This window comes from Melospiza melodia, chromosome 6 (assembly GCF_035770615.1).
Source record: "Melospiza melodia melodia isolate bMelMel2 chromosome 6, bMelMel2.pri, whole genome shotgun sequence".
In the NCBI taxonomy this organism is placed as follows: Eukaryota; Metazoa; Chordata; class Aves; order Passeriformes; family Passerellidae; genus Melospiza; species Melospiza melodia.
This window is the reverse complement of record NC_086199.1, coordinates 15057022-15076334: the sequence shown is the minus strand read 5'-3', so window position 1 is coordinate 15076334 and position 19313 is coordinate 15057022. Positions and strand designations below refer to the sequence as shown.

General features: G+C 37.9%; 1 protein-coding gene across 2 annotated transcripts in view; it reads right to left on the bottom strand.

Moving 5' to 3' along the window:
- Positions 1-4437: 4437 nt before the first annotated feature.
- Positions 4438-19313, bottom strand: part of CLMN (calmin) — a 76334-nt gene continuing 61458 nt past the window's right edge. Inside the window, exons 8-13 of one of the 2 annotated variants that reach the window (XM_063160029.1) lie at positions 18714-18796; positions 16263-17573; positions 14975-15153; positions 13689-13749; positions 12613-12674; positions 4438-11129 (exon numbers count right to left, since the gene is read on the bottom strand). In XM_063160029.1, coding sequence (XP_063016099.1) covers positions 10976-11129; positions 12613-12674; positions 13689-13749; positions 14975-15153; positions 16263-17573; positions 18714-18796 — 1850 coding nt within the window. In that variant the 3' untranslated portion in view covers positions 4438-10975. Of the gene's footprint in view, positions 11130-12612; positions 12675-13688; positions 13753-14974; positions 15154-16262; positions 17574-18713; positions 18797-19313 lie in introns of both variants that reach the window. The other variant, XM_063160027.1, reaches the window with a different exon arrangement.

Sequence of the window (19313 nt, the reverse complement as noted above, 5' to 3'; positions counted from 1 at the left end):
GAATACTTAGAAAACAAAATAGACAAATACCAGGAGAATTCTGGAAGTTATTTTCTTATAAAATTGGGTGTCTTTCTCCACAGCTATTTCCTCCTTGAGCCTTCTGGCTGACAGGAGTTTTTGATATAAAAGCACAGGATAAAATCTGTGCTGTTCCTTACAATCCTGTCCCCATTATCCTCTCTCTATTCTAAGAAACAGATATTTGATGTCATATATTTGTGTAATCAGACCTAACCCTCAGAGTTTAACCCTAAATTAAAAATTTATGTTTTTTATCTTTTATGTTATTTCACAAATTCCTTACAAAGATTTTTAAAGCGAGATAAACTCGCGAGATGTGAGATGAACTCGTGAGATGTGAAACGCAACTGAAAAATTCCACATATTTCAAACTGGTTGGGATTCAGAGTTTGGTAAAAAAACACACAACTAACCCTAAAACCAAAACAAACAGGCTGTGGGATGAAAAGGACACACTGCCCAACTATTAAAATCTGGGAAAGAATAAGTCACAATGTACCAAGTAACAGCCTTCCCCGTATCTTTAGTACTATAAATATTGATATTTACTCTATGGGGTAACTGTTGTTAGACAACAAGAAAATAGAGACATTTATCTCCCTTTTTAATAAAATTAGTAATGGATGGTGAGTGGAGGCTTTTCTGTTTTTTTCTAATTACTAATAAAGAATAAAGAAAGATTCTGTTTGGGTTAGAAAAGAGGAAAACTGACATTAAAAATCACTTTGTCACAACTTTGTCTTTGTTCATGCTACAGAACTCTCCAATCACGCTAGTGGAAACCAGGCATTTCAGCTCCGCTCACATCAGGGTCTGAAATGGCTCTGGAGAGATTCCTGGCTGAGACAATGGTGACCTCTGTTGTTGCCTGCTGCTGGTGCCAGCCACGGTGCCCTCCTGTCACAGCCTGGCTCAGTGCTGCACTTTGACACAGGCTGCCAGTCACCGAGGCAGTGCACGCCCAAGTGTTGCATCCTAGTTCCTCTGGCCAGGATAGGATGTGTCTATTCTGCACTCCACTTGGGAAATTTTCCTTGAGGTTTTCCTCTCAAGAAGCCCCCAGTCTGGCTGCCAGGTTTTCCAGCTCCTAGCTGAGAATCACTGCTGGAAAGAGCAGTTGAAAACGTTTTAAACCACGGTGCTAATTATAACACCTGCAATGTATCATGAGAAAAAGCTGCAGGTATGATTATAGAGAAGGAAGTTGGAAGAAAGAAAGAAGATTCTATTTCTAAACCTGAAACTTAGATTCTAAGAAGGTGTTAGGTTGCATGAATCTTTGTCTCACCCTAGAATGCATTAAAAAAAAAAATTGGCATGCTTTCCTACTTCAGTGACCCAGACTTTGTAATTCCAGGGATATTTTCTTTAGTGCAAGAGAAACCTCAGTAATATTTTCTTTTTTTACCTCTTTAAATTACTGACATGAGCATATGAGCTGACATCATTTGGAAACTGACTCCTCTGTCTCCTGGCAACATTTCCCAGGCAGAGTTCCCTGCTTTTTCCTTGGATTTCTTCAGACTGATGATCTCCTCCATCATCTTCTACTTACAGTCTCCAAAGTATGTCTATCACAGTGACACATCACTAAAGAAACGAAACAAATTTAAATCACTGGCAAGGGAGAAAGATGGAGAAAAGAAATGTTCTGTTAGGAAAGAAATCAATTTTTGACCCCCTATAGCCACCACTGGCTAAAAGACGATGGAGAACAAAATTTTTCAACTGCAAGATTTGTATTCAACTCTGAGCTTTGAATTCTGTTAGCTGTTCTGGAATGCCTCACAAAGAGAGAATATTTTTAAACCAAAATTGGCTCCCAACTCGTCTAGAAATAATTCCTGGCTGTTTTTGATGCCATCAAACCTACAATGAGTTTGGATGCTGTGATTAATTTTTCCTATAAATTTAGAAATACATCAAAAGTAGAAAAAGGAGGGAGTCACAAAGGATGTTGGTGTGACTAAAAACATCTCCTGAACATGAGCAGCAAAATGGAAAAGTTTTGCCCAGGTTTACTGATGATGTTAGCCTGTGAAGAACTGAGCCCTGCACTGTTTCCTTTCAGGTTTGTGCCAGCAGGGAACTAGAGGGGCAAGGGGGAAAGGCTCTTCCTTTCTGCCTTTTCTAAAAATGGATTGCAGGGTTTCCTTTTTCCAGTCACCTACGACTTCACCTTATGGTTTTTTTTTACTGAAAGAGGGGAGCAATTTCACAAGTAGCTGCAATGGCACAAAGCAAAAGATCTGTCATACAACAGTTAACAGAAGTTCCTAATGTCCTTGAGATATACCCTTGTTAATGCTCATTTATGCCTGAGAACCAAGAAATACCACTTTACAATGTATAAATCTATATGTATGTCAATGCTTGTTAACATGCAGAAAATGCATATCAGCAGTGATAAATCTGTTCCCCGGGGTACAGAGCAACCATAAAAAAGAAATGAAAAATAATCAATTCAAAGTATTTACAGCAGATGGAGCTATACATTTTGCTTTGATCATATATTACATGATATTCCAAGATAAAATGTGGTTTGCCAAGGACTGTGGTAAGCCAGGGGTACTGTCTCACCAAGAAATGGAGTTAGTCACAGAAGGCATCTCACAAATTGTGCAATTAGCTCTCCTGGAAATAATCCTTGTAACATCAGTAGAAATAGCAACTCAAGAAAAGATTACCACCATATATTGGTGTTGTCATAGAGAGAGCACAGCTCAAGTCAAAGGCTTTGCTGTCTCCACTCACCAGTTTGAAGGCTCTCCTGCTCCTCCTGGCTTTTGTTTAGTGACCAGGAAAAATGAGCCCTGAAGAGAGCATGAAGGTTTCAGTTTACACTACAACAAGAATATGTGTGATGGCCACAGGTGATCCTTGGGAGGTCTGGGCTCCTGCACAAGCCAAGTGCATACTCACTGTGTGGAGGGCTCCTCATCTGAAATTAAACCTGTGCTTTGTCTTTGTTGCTGCCAAGATGCAGATGGATCCAGTGTGTTTCCAACACTGCATTTGCATCATCTTCAAGCTACAGTAATTGTGATTACAGAGCAAGGATAAGGGAGATTATTTTTGAGTTTCTGTCAGAATTACTTTTATCCCAGAGTAGTTAAAAGAAAATCAGTCCAACGGTTCCTGTCTTACTATGTTTGAATTTGAACTAAAGTTTGGATCTCATACCATTGTAAAAGTTTACTTTGCTTCCACACACACTTGCACCCTCCCCAGTGCATTTGCAAATTCCACTAACCACAGTGTCAGTAGCAAAAAAAAAAAACCAAACAAAAAACAAACAAACAAACAATAAAACCCACCAAACACAAACTGACAAAAAACCCCCAAAAACAAAACAAAAAACCCAAAGTGTACTTGGAAATTTTAAAGTTTTGGTAATGAAAAGTGGTAGATACCCTATCCCTGGAAACATTTGGTCAGACTGGACAGGTCTCTGAGCAAACTGATTTGATGGAGGTGCTCATGGCAGAGCAGGTAGACTGGGTAACATTTAAAGGTCTCTTCCAGCCCAAACTGTTCTATGACTCTGGAAATCTGTGTTGCTGACAGGACTGGACCCAAATATCCCAAATTCTTAACAGAAGCATGAATATTCTCTTGCTTATGTACACTTATGTGTGAGGGAGGGTGGTCCAATAGGCAGGTACAACTACTGCAGAAGTGGTTAGAAGCACTTTGAAAACATGTGAGATTATTTGATTTTTGTAGAAGGATTAGAGGAATATTTACAAGTCCTAAAGTGTGATACCCATTAATCCTTTAGAGAGGAAGCATTCCTATACCTTTCCCATATGCCATTTCCTTTCAGTGTGTTTATCTAATTTAGATATATTTTTCAGGACACACATCATGGGGCTGATTCTGCTGTATTCCACCCCTATTGTACTATATTTTCTTTTTTTCATATCCTGCAAGGGGAGTTAAGGTGTAGGGGGAGGTGCATAGTAAATATGAAATGGTGCTACAGCTAGTAATTTACTAGTCCCCAAATCTAAACAAGTATATAGAAACAGCCCAGATAAATAAATTGTAAGAACAGTAAATAATTAAGCACAACTGTTTTTGTAACCTTTCCCATGGCTTCCTTTTATAAGGCCATTTTCTATGCATTAATAAATTAGAAATTCTTCCCCTTTATAAACAATTTAAATCCATTTGTTTGTTGACCAGAAAAAAGTTTAGATTTTTCCTCCAAAATGAAAAGTCGCTTTTTGGGCAAGTGGGAAACAATGCACTTTATGAATTTGCAGTCTTAACTGAGGTCTTTTCTGCTAGAACATGCATTTAGTTTCTGGACTTGAAAATGTATAATAGATTAAAATAATATTTGTAATAGATACAATATATAGCTATTAATAAATTGAACAATTAGAATCAACAAGACAAACCCACAGGTAACAGATTAGATACAGGAAGCCTGTCCATTTATTTCAAAATTGGAGATTCTGTAAAATAAATTGGAGCTACTCACTAGTAAATACTATTCTTATAACAGCATAACAGTTTCTAGAAACATTTTGTTTACCAGCTATACAGAAGAATTTAGTTCTTTCTCACAAAAATTAGCTTTGATCAACTAGTGCAAACATCCAATACAAGCCCCTGACAGAAAGTATTCAGAAGAAATGTATTTGATAGTACATGAAAATGCATTTCCTTCAGTATATCTGGACACCACTCAAATCCTCCCAGCATTTGTTCTCATTTTTAAAAAAATCATCATTCCTCATTTCACTTGCCAAAGAGAAACATGTATTTTAAATATTACATTCCTTACTTACAAATTATTTATTTAGGATGCAGTCCCTCGTTAACTCTTTAACCATCTAGCACTTTACAGTTTAAACTAGAGAACTTTAACAAGAAAGGTAAAACAGTTTATTCAGCTTTTTACACAGCAGTATACAATAGCAAAAGGTGGTATGCCTACTAAAATGTTTTGTTCAAGACAAAAGTACAAATTGAATTTTTCATTACAGTAAAAATACTTATTTGACTTGTGTAACTTATTTGGCATTAAAATGTGACTCCATTGTTTCTCTCAAGAACTCAGCAGCATATACATTGAAAGTTACTTGATTCACATCAGACTACTCATTTTGAAATAAACAAGAGTGATTTTCTGTTACAGTCTTAATAATGGCCAAGGACTAAGGACTCCCCTGTACAAACTCGTCCTTGGACACAGCAAATCTATTATGTGAATCAAAGAGATTCCAGGAAGGCCCAATGAAATTAAGGAAACTGGGGAATAAGACATTACCTGGTCTTAACACAGCAGTGATGACCAGGAACTAGCCTTTCTTGGAATAGTAGCTCATAGTATTTCTTACTAAGGTAAAATAATTTTTATTGGTCCTTCTAACCTTTTCATGAAGAAAAAGAAATTAAAAAAAAAGAAAATACTAATCACTCAGGGGCCAGTTTTATGTTCCAGAGACACAAACTTAAGACATTTCCCCCCACTATGGAGAGAAATAGCATGGGTCTCATTTTCCAGTATCAGCAGTAGCAGCTGCTTGGAAAGGAATTGTCAAAAGTGCCACTAAAGTGGGAGGAGGTTTTCCATGTCTTTAGTGGAGGAAAGAAATACTTTGATGTTCCACAATTTCAGTTAAGATAACCCTGAAATGACTATGGCACTTGAAAAAATAAGGATTAATTTTTCACCCTTTGTGAGCTCTGGAGTTGTGTGAAGCAATGGACAGAGCAAGCGAGCTACTCCACAGAGACCATGACTTTTCCATATCATTGAATGCACATGTATCCCATCCTCCTGCATGAATGGCTTCAGGATCTTGGGCTGCAATGGGAGAGGACAAGCCACACTGTGTGTCCAGTTTTTGTATACAAACCTGGAATGGGAACAATGGTAAATTGGGGCAGCTGTAAATTAGTGTTATCAGTGGTGTTCCAGGGGAAGTTATTTACTTGACAAAAACCTGCACAATGCAGAAATACAAAGGATTTTGTGGTTTTTACCTCCATTCAGATCTGCTACCCATTAGCTCAATGGAAACAGCAGGCAACCTATTGTCAGGGTATGAGCTTTCAGCTGTAGCAGTTTGGGAACTTCCAGGGCCACACCCCAGCCTGAAACCTCACCCTTCCTTTCCAGTTATTTGTTCCCTGCTGCTGTTCTCTTAATTGAAGACAGAAGTGGATGTTAACTCGCTCTCTTTGGAGGGTTGATTCTGCAGAATTTAGGCAAACAAACGCTCTGTGTAACATGGAGGTAACTGAAGTGAGTGGTGTATGGTTGGAGTACCTTGGATTTGCATGGGCATTGCACAGGCTTCAGCGACTTCCTGGCCTGTGCGGCTGATGTTGATTTAAGTGCCCTCAGGGCCAGATCTTGTAGTGTGTGCTTAGCACACAGATGTGTTGCACTGACTTCCACAGAAGTAGAGGAACTGAACACATCTCTGGATGCATTCACGTTTGTGCTTGGCAAGAAGGGACTCCCAAGTATTTAAAGCTAGCATAAGTGATAATGCACAATTATAATTATTATTGTGTTAGATGGCTGAATGTGATACCACACACACTGGCCAAGTGAATCTCCTAAAGCTCAAATTCTTTGAGGATTAGTGCAGAGAACCCTAAAAACCCCCACTGGGTACAGCATGGTACCCTTTTAAAGTCAGTGGAGCACTACTTGAATAAAGAAGTTACAGTGATACTGAACAGGAGTAAACTGGGAGTGTCCAGAAAATGTACGGGATTTAAGTGTGTTTAGGCGCCAAATATCAACATGTAGAAATTTCAGCCTCAGGAAGTTTTAATGGAAGAAAGTAGCTCAATCACTCAGTATATTTTGCAACTTTAGCTGAAAGTTTAACATCACAAAATGACATATTGCTATGCAGCTTTAAGAATCACACAAATGTATTCAATTTCCCCTGCTTTTCAGATCTGCTGTTCATTAAAAGCTCTTCTCCTGTTTGCAGTTTCCAGTTTTCAAATGGATGACACAACCAATGCATAGCTTAATGTTCATTCTCATGAGTCATAATTAATAAATAATCGTATCACATACATAGAATTTTACAGGTACTCTTAAAATGGTTTTACAATTCTATTAAATATATAGATAAAATAATCACTGCTATATAAAAAAATCATTTTAAAACAGCTGAACTCTCAAGCTTTGCATAAAATTCTGTAGACACATTCATTACAATCTAGAAACTCAATAAAAATACATTTTAGAGCTCAATCTCTCAAAAATATTCATGGCATTGAAAATTGATTGTCGATTTTTACTGTAGTCTGTGTTTGCCCTGCCTTTGCACTGATAATTTCCTACAATTTGGCAAAAGCTATATTCTGGTCAGTTTGTAGATTATGTGACTGTTTAACTCACTTCTTCAACTCTAAGTCATCTGCCCCATAAATGTTTAGTGGGGCTCTGTCTTTAATGATGTATCTTTCCTTGCACTTTCTATAAAATCATGATGAAACACTTTGCAGTTATGACTACAATGACATTGAACCATCCTATTACAGCTGCCACTCAGTCTTTAATGCTGCTTCTGTGAACACCAAACATCCTTTATCCAGTGATCGTCAAGGCACTTCCTGACACTTACACTTCACAATGCCCTGCTACCCACATTTGCTCAAAAACAGCAGGTTTTAGAAAAAGAGTCTTAACAGATCAGTACCTCTGTGTATCTGAATTCAGCTGCCAAATCAATATACCATATGTGGTCAGTTCAAGCTTAGCATTTTTCAACCCAGGCAAAAGTTCAGCAAAAACTTCTGTATTCAGACAGTGCACATACCTATTGGAAAATGGGCAGACAATGGATTGCCCACCAGGGTTTAAACCCTCCACTATCACCAGCCAGCCCTCTGGGCAGCAAGTTAAAATAGGCTTTGCCATAATAAACTTTTCATAATCAGGCTTTTAGGCAATAGCTCAGAGTAGACCACAAAGCCCAAAACCAAGCATGTTTTCAGAACAGGGCCCTTGCATTAAGGAATTGGATCTTGTGCTGTGGAAGAAGAGATGCAGGCTCACAAGTCAGTTTAACTGGGGGAAGCTGCTGCTTATACAGATGTCAGTCTTTACAGTTCGAGGTAAAAGCAAAACTCTTAAAGAATTCAGATTTTTAAAGCACAATTGACCAGTGTAATCACTCTTAGTGCTTCACCCTGGGTCTTCTCACCCATGGAATGGCTGGGTAAGGTACACTGCTTCTGTTGTAGCACACCCACAACAAAACAAACCCCAAAATTGAAAGCAATGTAATTCCAAGTATCGTGGAATGACTTAGTTGGGTTTTTTTCTTCTATTTTGGGTGGAAGAAGCAATCTCTGTCTCTCAAGGGGACAGGCTGGAAAGTGTACCTCAATTGAAACAATGGCAGAGATGACCAATACAATTGTGGGATGCTGTTTGACATTTAAACTGCTCATTGCAATGTATCAGTCACTCTTCATCAGTGGCAAGTAACAAAGAAAACCTTGGGTTTTCTCCGTCTTGGACAAAAGTACTGTGTAATGACATTTCTGGCATCACCACGTTCCTGTTCTCCTTCCCATTCTTCATGGATGTCAGTTGCTTAGCTTAGACATCCAAAGAGCTCATCCTGATTCATTTTCTTAGGAGGAAGGAAAGAAGAGGGGAGCATACTTGATTGAACTTTGATAGCTGTAAAGCCCTATAAAGAGACTGCAATCCAACTCCAAATAGCCTCTGCTGCAGATTAATAAACATGGAAGAAGATACAAAGGGTCAGAAAATGTTATCATAAACCAAAGAAGCCTATGAAGAGTGGAACATAATGAAAAGCTGCCAACATTTTGTTGCTCCAAAGTAGTGTAGTACACTGCTGCTTGCAGCTATTAAATAGATGCCATACCCCAGCCTGGTATTCCCTGGTTTTCAGGATAAGCATAAAATATTTCTTGTACTAAGTTTTATTCTTTCAGAGGCGAAAGCACTAACCCTTCAACTTTCTATTTTAGTCTACTTCCAGAAGGCACCTTCAAAAATTCTTATATAGGTTTTCTTTTGGAAGAAGGTATCACTGTCTTCTACAACAAGCACAAACAGGTTTATTGATCACAAAATCAGCTGACTCAAAATCTTGACTGATTTCATGAAGAAGATGAAAATATTTTTTTTTTTTTACTTAAGCTGATTTAAACCAAATTAATTTGGGACATTTTCATCTCTTCCTCAAGAACAATAGATCTTATTTCTAGGTTCATGGGGTGATCCAGCTCTAATCAACAGTGGCAGGGCAGAATAAGAAAGATTTGAAAGGTGTTCAGAATTTTATCTTCAATGTTTAAGCTCTTCTGTCATTCCTTACATCTACTGAATTCTAACTGCAGCTCAGGAGAAAAATCTCAGGGGGACAAAAAGCTTATGAAGAAGAATGAAGTGTGATGAATGGTTAGGATTGCCCCAGCAGGTAACATGATTACAGACAGTTTTTAAATACCTGCAAATAAATTGCTGAATATTTTGATGCATCTTGATCCCAGGTGCAATTAGTTCATCTGAAAACTTAGCCAGGGCAAGGATACACCTTATGCTACCACAAAATATGTAAAACTTACAGCCATTATTTAATTTCCACTCAGAGTAAAAGTTTAAACCCCTTCATTTTAGGAAGCATATTGCAGTCAGCCTTCTGAACTTTCAGATGGAAGCAGCAATGTGGTATAGTCTCATAAAGCACACCATGAAACTAAAAATGTGCCAATGAGAAGTAGTGACTTCACTAAAAGTCACATGGAGAGAAGCTGCTGCTATGAAATTGAAGACTTCTCTTTTGTCTACAAAGCATGGATTACACCTTCTCTGGCAAAAATCCTATATGAAATATCCTAAAGTGATCATTGATGTGGACAAAAATTGCAAGAGGCAGAAGTAGCTCAACAGTGCCCATGGATAAGCCACAGGAATCTCTTTAGTCCCACTAGGAAGTCAATACTCGTTGTCAGCATTTTTCTGTATTTAGTTTTACATCTCTCATTTCTTTCTCAATTTAAATAGACACTTGAAAGGTATTTCTAATTCTTTTACCACACCCTAGTGCCTTAACAGTAGCCTCAGCAAAGCTGGTTACCTATTACTTTTTGTATATGCAAAAGAGAGAAATCTTTATGTGATTTGTTAGTAAAAGCAGCAAAGAAATTGAAGCAAAAGCAGACTCAGAAGCACTGAGGTACTTTTAAAAAACTTTAGTTTCTGGCCTGAGATTTCCCATATAAAGTCTACTAAGAAGCAGCTAGCATGTATGTTCTTCACACTTCTTCATACCCAATTTTTTCCTGCAAATCAAACATACAAAAAGGTGCAGGATAAAAATTACTTTAAATCCTTAAAAATTCTAACTTTCCTACCCCAATAAACCCTCAACCTGATTTTGTTGCTCCACTGGATTTGCTGCTGGAACTGTAATCAGTTCCTGATGTGTGTTTCACTACCTATAGCTCTGCTCTGCCCCCCACTCTTTGAAATGGAAAATGTGAAGAAGCATTTTTAGCCTTGCCCTTGCAGGTGGTCAGACCCCAAGGTAAGTCATCACCATCCCTCTTCCATAGCTGTCAGGCCCTACATAAGAAAGTGAAGCCAGAAGAATAATTTTTGAAGACTAGAGCTCTGAATTGTTCATACTTCTACTGATAATTATCTGGTTTTATTTAGCATCTTATAAAGCAAGGCACAAATGTACAAAATCGCATCTACTAAATCAGATCATTTTTATATATATTTACACAATTACCATAATATAAAACGTGCTTTGACACTGTCATAGCACAACAGTAGCGGAATTGAGAACAACCTGATAATAAACACAAATACCAGGTTCTGGATTTCTGTTTGTGCTTCACCTGAAGGAACATATTCATATGCAGATACACAAAGCAATCCAGCCACCATCCCTTTATTTTCCACACCTCACACAGATCAAACTTTGTTGCTAAGCAGCTGTGGAAGGAGTAAAAGGCAGTAGATCAGCACCCAAAAGAAAATTACAAAGTAGAATATCTCTGGCTGCTCAAAAATTGTTATCTCATGAGTTGGTGCTGGAGTCTCGCTTGCTTCCAAGTCCTTTTTCTCCCTGAAAATAGGAGAGAATTCAGTAAGAAGCAAGGAAAGGAAGAAGAAACCTTCAGTTAATAATTACTGTGAAGATCAGGGGGTGGTCTAAAGGACAGCAGCTTAATGAACCCTTTCAGTCTAGTCACCTGGAGGGCCCCATCTAGACTAGGAGGGGCATGCTGGGCTTTAGCAGTGTGTTCCTTTCAGAGGCAACAATGTAAGAATCAATCTTCTGAAAACTCAGACAAATTCTCAGGTAGTTTAAAGTAAGTGCCATTACAGCACAGCCCTCTGATGCAAGGAGATTTCCACCAGTCAAGAAGATGCCCTTTTATTTTCAGAACAGCAAACATAACACTGGGCAACACATCTCAAACTTCCACAGTTTTGCTTATACACTGGATATGACTTGATATACTTTCCCCAAATCACCTACTTTCAGAGCCCCTCATGCTAGGCACTAGAATATTAAACAGATAAAGCCCAAGGCTTCCAACCAAGAAACTAACTAGCAGTTGAGGGTTTGCAGAACAACTCCAAAATTTCAACTTCAAAAATTTCCAGCTGTGGTTCATAAGGGCAAAGGCTGATGGATTTTGCCAGCACCACTGAGCTCTCACAAAGACAAGGAAAGGTCTTTTTTAAAAAGGCACAGTCATTTTATAATTTTCTAGTACTGCAAGAAAAACACTCCAGTAAACTGTTTTTAATCTACTTTTGGAGAAAAATGGCATTTTTCTGCTTGGGGCCTCCTACTGGATATATACCTGAGCATTACACAAAATATCTGCAAATTGTTCAACTGATACAACTGTAACAGCTATTTGTGTAATTTTTTTTAACAGAGAGAGAGAAAGGCCAATGGATCCTGATAATATTTTGTGTGTTTTCTGCATCTAAATATAACAGCCATTTTACCTAGAAGTTGTGGGAGGTACTATTCAGTATCAGCTAAGAGGCAAAACCTAAAGTGATCCTTGTTTCTTAAAGATATTTAGACCCTAATACCAAAGGGATACATGTGTTCATGACCAATCACCCTAAGTCTAAACTAAACACACATACAAATTACCAAAACTACAGATGCTCCAACAGAGGCCGGTCCTCCACTGAAAAAATTGACTTTCCCTGGCATTGATCTCACTAAACATTGTTTTGACAGTCTTCCAAACCTGGAAAGAGTCATCACTGCCAGAGGGGCTAATATTTGAAGTTGTCCCACTCTTCTCCCAGCCTGAAATATCCACCATGTGGGGAAAATGCTCAGAGTCTTGCTGAGACAGCTGAATCTTTCAAGTCAATCAAAGGCATTTCAGTCAAGGGACAGATTGAGCAATAAGGAAATTTTGTGTCTTACACCTATGCAAAATGCAGACTCTGAGCCATTACAGAAGACAGTTGCTACCATTGTAATTAATTTCCAGCTCCCTTTGTATCACTGCTAGTAGTACCTAGGAGTTATGGCTTCCTTGCAAAAGTCAGTCTGAATCAGAAACACTCACCCAATGATTAATGGATTTTCATCCATATGTGTCATCTTCTGCTCGTTTACACCATAGGTTTCCTTAAACAAACCACAAACAGATCAGACAACCAAACTCAGCATCTCACAAAGGTGGTAACTGTATTTTGTGCAAATTGTATCTAATGTTTCCTCAAATAAAATGAAAGTGTGCTTATAAACATGTTTTCCGACAGCAGATCCAGCGCTGCAGTCTGGTGCACACACAGAAAAGGAAAAAAGTTGTGAAATAAGATTTTTTTGCTTTCAACTGCTTTCATTAGTTGAATAAAATTCCCCTTGTTCATATGTATTTCTAGTAGCTCTGACAGTACTGCAAAACTAAAGCATCTGTGTGAAACCTCCCTTTCACCGAACACTTGCGGCAGCATTTCTTTAAAAACTCCAAGATGATCAGAATTTTATTTTTGTGTTGAAAAAAGGCCATATTCCTGTCCTTGCTCAGCATGCCCAGATTGCTGATGCTGTCCCTTCCTTTTAGCTTTAAAAATAAAAATCCAGACCTCAGCTGTATTGTGTGCTCTCAAGAAGCCAGTGTGAATCACATCTGTCATTAGGGATGCAGTTTCACATTACAACTAAAATTCTTTTAGGGTTAGTTGCTGCTACTGATAATATAATACACTGGTACTGTGAGGAAAAGAACCAGAGCCCAGTTTTGCAGAAACTGCTTTTCAGGAGACACCCACCATTTTTGCAGTGTTGAGACCAGGGCATCAACATTATACAGAGAATGCAAAAACTAAAAGAAACTGGAGCAGCAAACAAAAGCAGCTTCAAACAAGCAAAATGTTGCAGCTATACAGGTATATATTTGAAGTAAGATTTAAATTTACAACAGATTTAACTGTAGTATTAGGTACTCCTTTGTGAATTTGCTTAAAGTTTAGTATGTTTTTAGGAGAGTTCTGAAACTATGCAACTATGCCTGGTTTTAGCACTAAAATTATTAGAAGTCACAAGACTTTGATACAGTTAGAGGCCTTTTTACAGTATGTGAACTTCTGGAGTTTGAGAGAACCAGAGAAACAGCAATAAATAAATGTCCACACTTACCTCCTCAGAAGCATTACGAGAAAACCTTTTTCGGAGATGAAAGTTGGCATCACTGTCACTGCTTCTGTATGTAAAAGCAAAGATTTTAAATTCATAAAGTTAAGTTTAAAAGAGACACTGCAAATGGATGTGACAGGTTTAAGCTACACAAAACCACAAATATGCATTGCTGCATGTATTAGAATATGGACTGGAATTTATCAGCAACATGATAAAAATGGCTTTGAGAAAATCTGACCCACAATAAAAAATTCATATTCTCAAAAAGGAATCTTTTCTAAAATATTGTATCTGAGAGCATTTTTGCACCTGTGACATCACTGACATTTAACTGAGAGTATACCCAAGTTTTATGGCCATTGATATAAAAAATTGGACTGACAGGGAACAGTAAGCTTGAAGGGGACAAGGGGTTTTTCTAAGCAAACTCTCAAATTCATTAGAGTGCTCCAGTAATAAGCATCAACAAATTACAGTTCATGTCCCATAAAATAGATTACCTAAGAATAAATTAGAACATAAGAAAAACCAGAAGTAAATGAAGCAAAATTAGCTGAGTGTCTCTGTACAGGGTCTGCCTGGGCTGCAGTTAAATTTCCCTAGAGCACTGGGCTGGGGCTGGGCAAGAGGCTTGGAGAGGACCCAACCAGGAGAGCTGACCCAAACTGACCAAAGGGCAGTGAGACCCACATACACACTTGTTCTCATATCTGTCTTCTGAAGCAACCACTACAACACTCTGCTTCCCAGGAAGTGGCTGGACACTGCCATGCTGATGGGAAGTAGACAATAAATACAATTTTTTTTAGTCTTCTTCTAATTTTCTTCCACACATGGCCTTTGCCTTTTCATTACAATGCCTTTACCTTGACCCATGAGTTCTTCATCTTATTTTCTCTCCAACACCTCATTTACTTGTTCATAACCAGAAAAAAATATCCAAAAAGTATCTACTGAAGTCAGTCAGTGTCATGCTTCCACAAAGTGTCACAATGCACACGGACTATTTCATCTACATTAAAAAATACTCTCTCCGTTAGGAAAGCAATAATAACACTTCCATGTTCAAAATGCATTGGGCTTCCTCTTGGGTTTTGTGTGGCAAAGTTTGTACCACAGTCAAGTCAAGTCCCAATGAATCACTCAACATATTTAAGAGAAACACAGGAAAAAGCCAATGAATCCCAATACTTCTTCCTAAAACAAGACTACAACAAACATCCAATGGACAGGGCAGTTTCAAAAGACCAGTAAAGTGTATTTGAGACAAAGTTCATGTGAAATACCTGGTAAATTCTTGGAATTCAGCATTTTCTTCCAGGTCATCTTGTGATAGACTAGTAATGGCAACATCTGAGATCTGCAAATCTTCTTCAATCATATTTTTCTCTTCCTCGTCTGTATTACTATTTTCTTCTGGTGTCTTTATGGCTATTGGTAAATCTTTTAGATGTTCTACTATGGCCTGTTGAAATGAGGAAATGTTTTGCTTTAGACAACATGACTGATTCCCCACCCTTCTAAATATCTTAGTGGTGCAGCCTACTTAGACACTCAATTGCAGATAGTATGAGACTTAAAGTCTCACTGAAGAAAATAAAAAATAAATTAATTTCTTGAAAATCTTTAGTGATACATGGAATCATCAGTTCAGCATACATACACACAGTTGGAAAGTCAGATCTTTCTATTAAGAAGTCATGACATGGCTCTTTGAAGCAATCCACTGGACCTTTTAAAATCTACCCCCAATTAGTTCTTCAAGTTAACAGCAAACTGACTTCATTACTTTAGTTAGAGTCAGGACAAAAACATGTTCAAGCAACATGTCTAAGCAACATGTAGAGCAGCATTAAATGGACATTCATTCCTGAAAAATGCTGTCAAAAATTACTGTGCTGGAAAACATGTAAGGCACTTCAAACTGGTATCTGCAAACTGGTATCTGCAAGAGATGCAGGAGCAAACTGCCTAAACCAAATACCCCCAAAGTACCCATTTCTTTCTCCTCCTCCAGTGCAGAGAAGCCTTCATTTCATCCATGTAACATAGCCTACTCAAATTGTTTTTCTAAGTTTTTGTAGGCAAACTTACTTGGATTGAGATAAAATTATCATTGCCTGTATCCTTTCTTTAGAAGCAATACTAATTTCTGTTAATCTCATAGCAGATTATTAGAAATACCCTGTTTGATAATCTGTTATGCCTAAGGATTTTACAGAAACCTCTATTTTAAAACATAATAAAAAGGCACATTTTTCTGTACTTTAAGGTAATCTTTTATGCATAGGGATTACAGAAGCCTCAAATTATTTTAAAACATAATATAAATTCACATTTTTGCAGTACCATTAGTATTAGAACTTATTTTCTCTTTTACAGTCAGATCTTCTCAGGGATCTGCAATTCCATTCATTCCAGTAGGGGGCTGTGGCAAACAGTGTAATGGAACAGGAAACTAGGTACATTTTGAGTATTTCCCCCAGACATTGCAAAAGGAAGCAAATAAAAACCACTGGGATCTGCTAAGTCCACATATATACACAAAGAAATGCTGGTAATAAAGTAAAATACCTCAGGATGTTGTGGAATAGTGGAATCTTCATGGTCGGTGGCCTTAATGGCATCTTCTTCTATTTCTAACTCATCTACTAGTAATGGCACTTCTTTTTCATCCGAAGAATTCGCGTGACTGCTTGTTTTTGTAGTTTCCTCCTCGCTGTTCTCAGTATCTGTTTCTGATGGAGGGGTACGTAGCTTATTCTCCAAGTCTAGCTCTGGAGCATCTTCCTTGTGGTCCCGTTCTGGTAAGTTCTCATCATGTAAAACATCTGTTACTGTTTCAGAAGAAGCTTTTTCATTTCCTGTATCATAACCTTCGATACAAGGCTCCAGGTAAGCGTTCAGAACTGCTGATATGGGAACATTATAATGTGGATAATAAAAGAGATCATGGGGTATGACAGATACTTTTGAAGAACTGGATACCACTTCAGCTGCAGATTCAACTTCATCACAGCTGTCCAGGTCCTCTGGAGTTTTAGGTATATCTGAGAGAGAGTCATCAGATGTTTCCTGCTGTGTAGATAGTTCTTGGCTTTTGAGATTAGAATCATTCAGTGAACAAGTGTTTGTTTCTATTGTCTCAAGGCCAGGTGATTCCTTTGGATGTTCATCTTGTGGAAGTGTCTCTAGTTCCTTATTTAGAAGGTGGAGAATGTACTTCTGTGTATCTTCTTGTTTTGATGAATCTTCTGGTAAAATAATTGAAGACTGGGGTTTGCTGTCTTCAACTTTATTAATAGAATCATCTGTAAGTATACCAGAAGTCCAGGATACTGGACTCAAAGAAGAAGTATTGGCTGAAAGGCTCTTGGTTTCATTGTCATATTCAGTAGGGGTTTCCTTAGTTAATTCTTCAGAGTATTCTTCAAAAGAGTCGACAGAATTTTTCTGATCTGTCAGAACAGCTGGAGAAAGCTCATCATTTTGTTTCAGTGGATCATCAGAGATGCTCTCTTCACCTGACGTGAATTTATCATTTGGAACCTCCCAAGAGGAATTGGATTCAATTACAGGTCCTGTAATTTTCAGTGAGGTAGGCCTTTGAGGCTCCTCTTCAGATGCTTCCTGTAAATCGCCTGACACTTGACTCAGTTTCCCATTACAATTTTCAGAAATGGTTTCTGATGGGATTCTCTCAGGGATATCATGAATATGGACCTTTGGAGGAGCCGGATGACTCCTCTCATGATTAACAGTATACATGTTTTCTTCATTTTCACTTAAAATCAAGATTTTGCCCTCCTTCTCTGACGGTGTGTCTTTGATGTGGACATATGTGGACTCAATTGGAAGCTCCCTGTCAGGATCTGTAAAGTCTTCCTGTAAGTGATGATACACCATTAGAAGACAAATCCTAGCTCAGATACCATTTTACATTTCCCAGACACAATGGAAAGAATAAATACTTAGTCTTTCAGTCCATTACCTTCTGAATTGCCAATTAATAACTCACTTATTTTAAAAGTAGGAAAACTAATTTGGCAAGTCAAGTGCCTTGAACAGAGCTCAATGTCAAGAAGGCAGTTGTACAGGAAGATCAGAATGCAGACAAGCCTACTCCTCAATTGTTAATGTATTTATCTCTCCTTGCTGCACCTGTGGAGACAACTGACTTGGCTTTTTGACACAATCCCAAACCCTGGGAATAACATAAATCTAACAGCTCAAATAAATCCACTGTGAAATACCAGCTCTATTAAAAGAAAGATAGTTTTTAACTTTGCTCATAAAAATGTCAACAAGTTTTAATGTCAACCAATCTTATTGCTCATCTAATCTAATAATAATTATTAGATTAATATAATAATTTTAATTCCAATTGCTTTAGTAATGCCCACCAATTTTATCAAATACAAAATATATGCCAATTGTAACCTTCAGTCAAGAAATGAGAGAAAATGCCTGTTTTTTCAAAAGGCCTTTGCCAGTTCTTGACACTGTCAACCCTTAGTTAATCCTCAATTCTTTATTTTTGCATCAAAGTCCTGCAGTTTGTGTCATGCTTATAATGAGTGCTTTTTACTGTTGTATTGACAAGATTCAGCTTTTGGGGTCTTGTGTCTCATACATGCTAAATTCAGACTGATCATGGCCCTCAAACTTGAGAGAATAGAAGTAAAAATTAAATTCAAAGTCCAATGAATCATTATAGATAAAGGAATAAATTTCAGTCTTATTTAAAACCAATATAGCAAAGTAGTAGATTCCTATGAAACCAATTCTAACCTCTGAGAGTTACAATTGGATGTAAATGTATAAAAGCACAATTCTACCTTAAGCATTTTAGTAATCACCAATGAAAGCCCATTTCACTGGATTTAACAAAAATGTGAAAAAAATTAAACCCAGGTTTGTTGTTTATTTTAAATAGCTAAAAAGAAACCTAGAAAATAAATCTGACTTTATTACATACACCAAGGCAAATTAAAGAAATGACATGACACAGCAGTAAACACATACCCCTTCCAGCTCCGGGAAGTGCTCCAGGAATTGTGCCACATATGTCACAATCGACTGTTCATCGGGGGACTCCACCATGATATCTGTGGAGACAGACGTGAGGGGCTTGAGCACACACAGCTCTGAAACGCTCTTGCAGAGGAACAGATTGTCAGACATTTATCCTGCCATTATGGGCACAGAAATAACAGCTACAAACACTTCTCTTTTTTCTGACAGATAAGAGACATGCTCTTCACTGCTGATGGCACTTGACAGAGTTCTCAACATCCCATTCACATTCACTTCTTCCTATTTCCAAACACATACTGAACCCCGATCAGGGCTCTCTTTTCATTCACTTTTATACTGCCATTCATGCTGTTGTCAGTAGACAGTTGGCTGCTGTTGAGTGACAATATAGAGGTTTATTTTTAGCAGGATGGCCCAGTCTTCTACCAGGTGATGAAAGTGCAATTGTGCTTTCAATCATGACACCAAGGCCTAGTGCCGGTCTCATAGAGTTCAGTAAAAAGAACGACATGAAATCCATTTATATGTATTTTATATACACATGTACACTTAGCTTTACAGGTATAAATACTTGTGTGTATATATGCA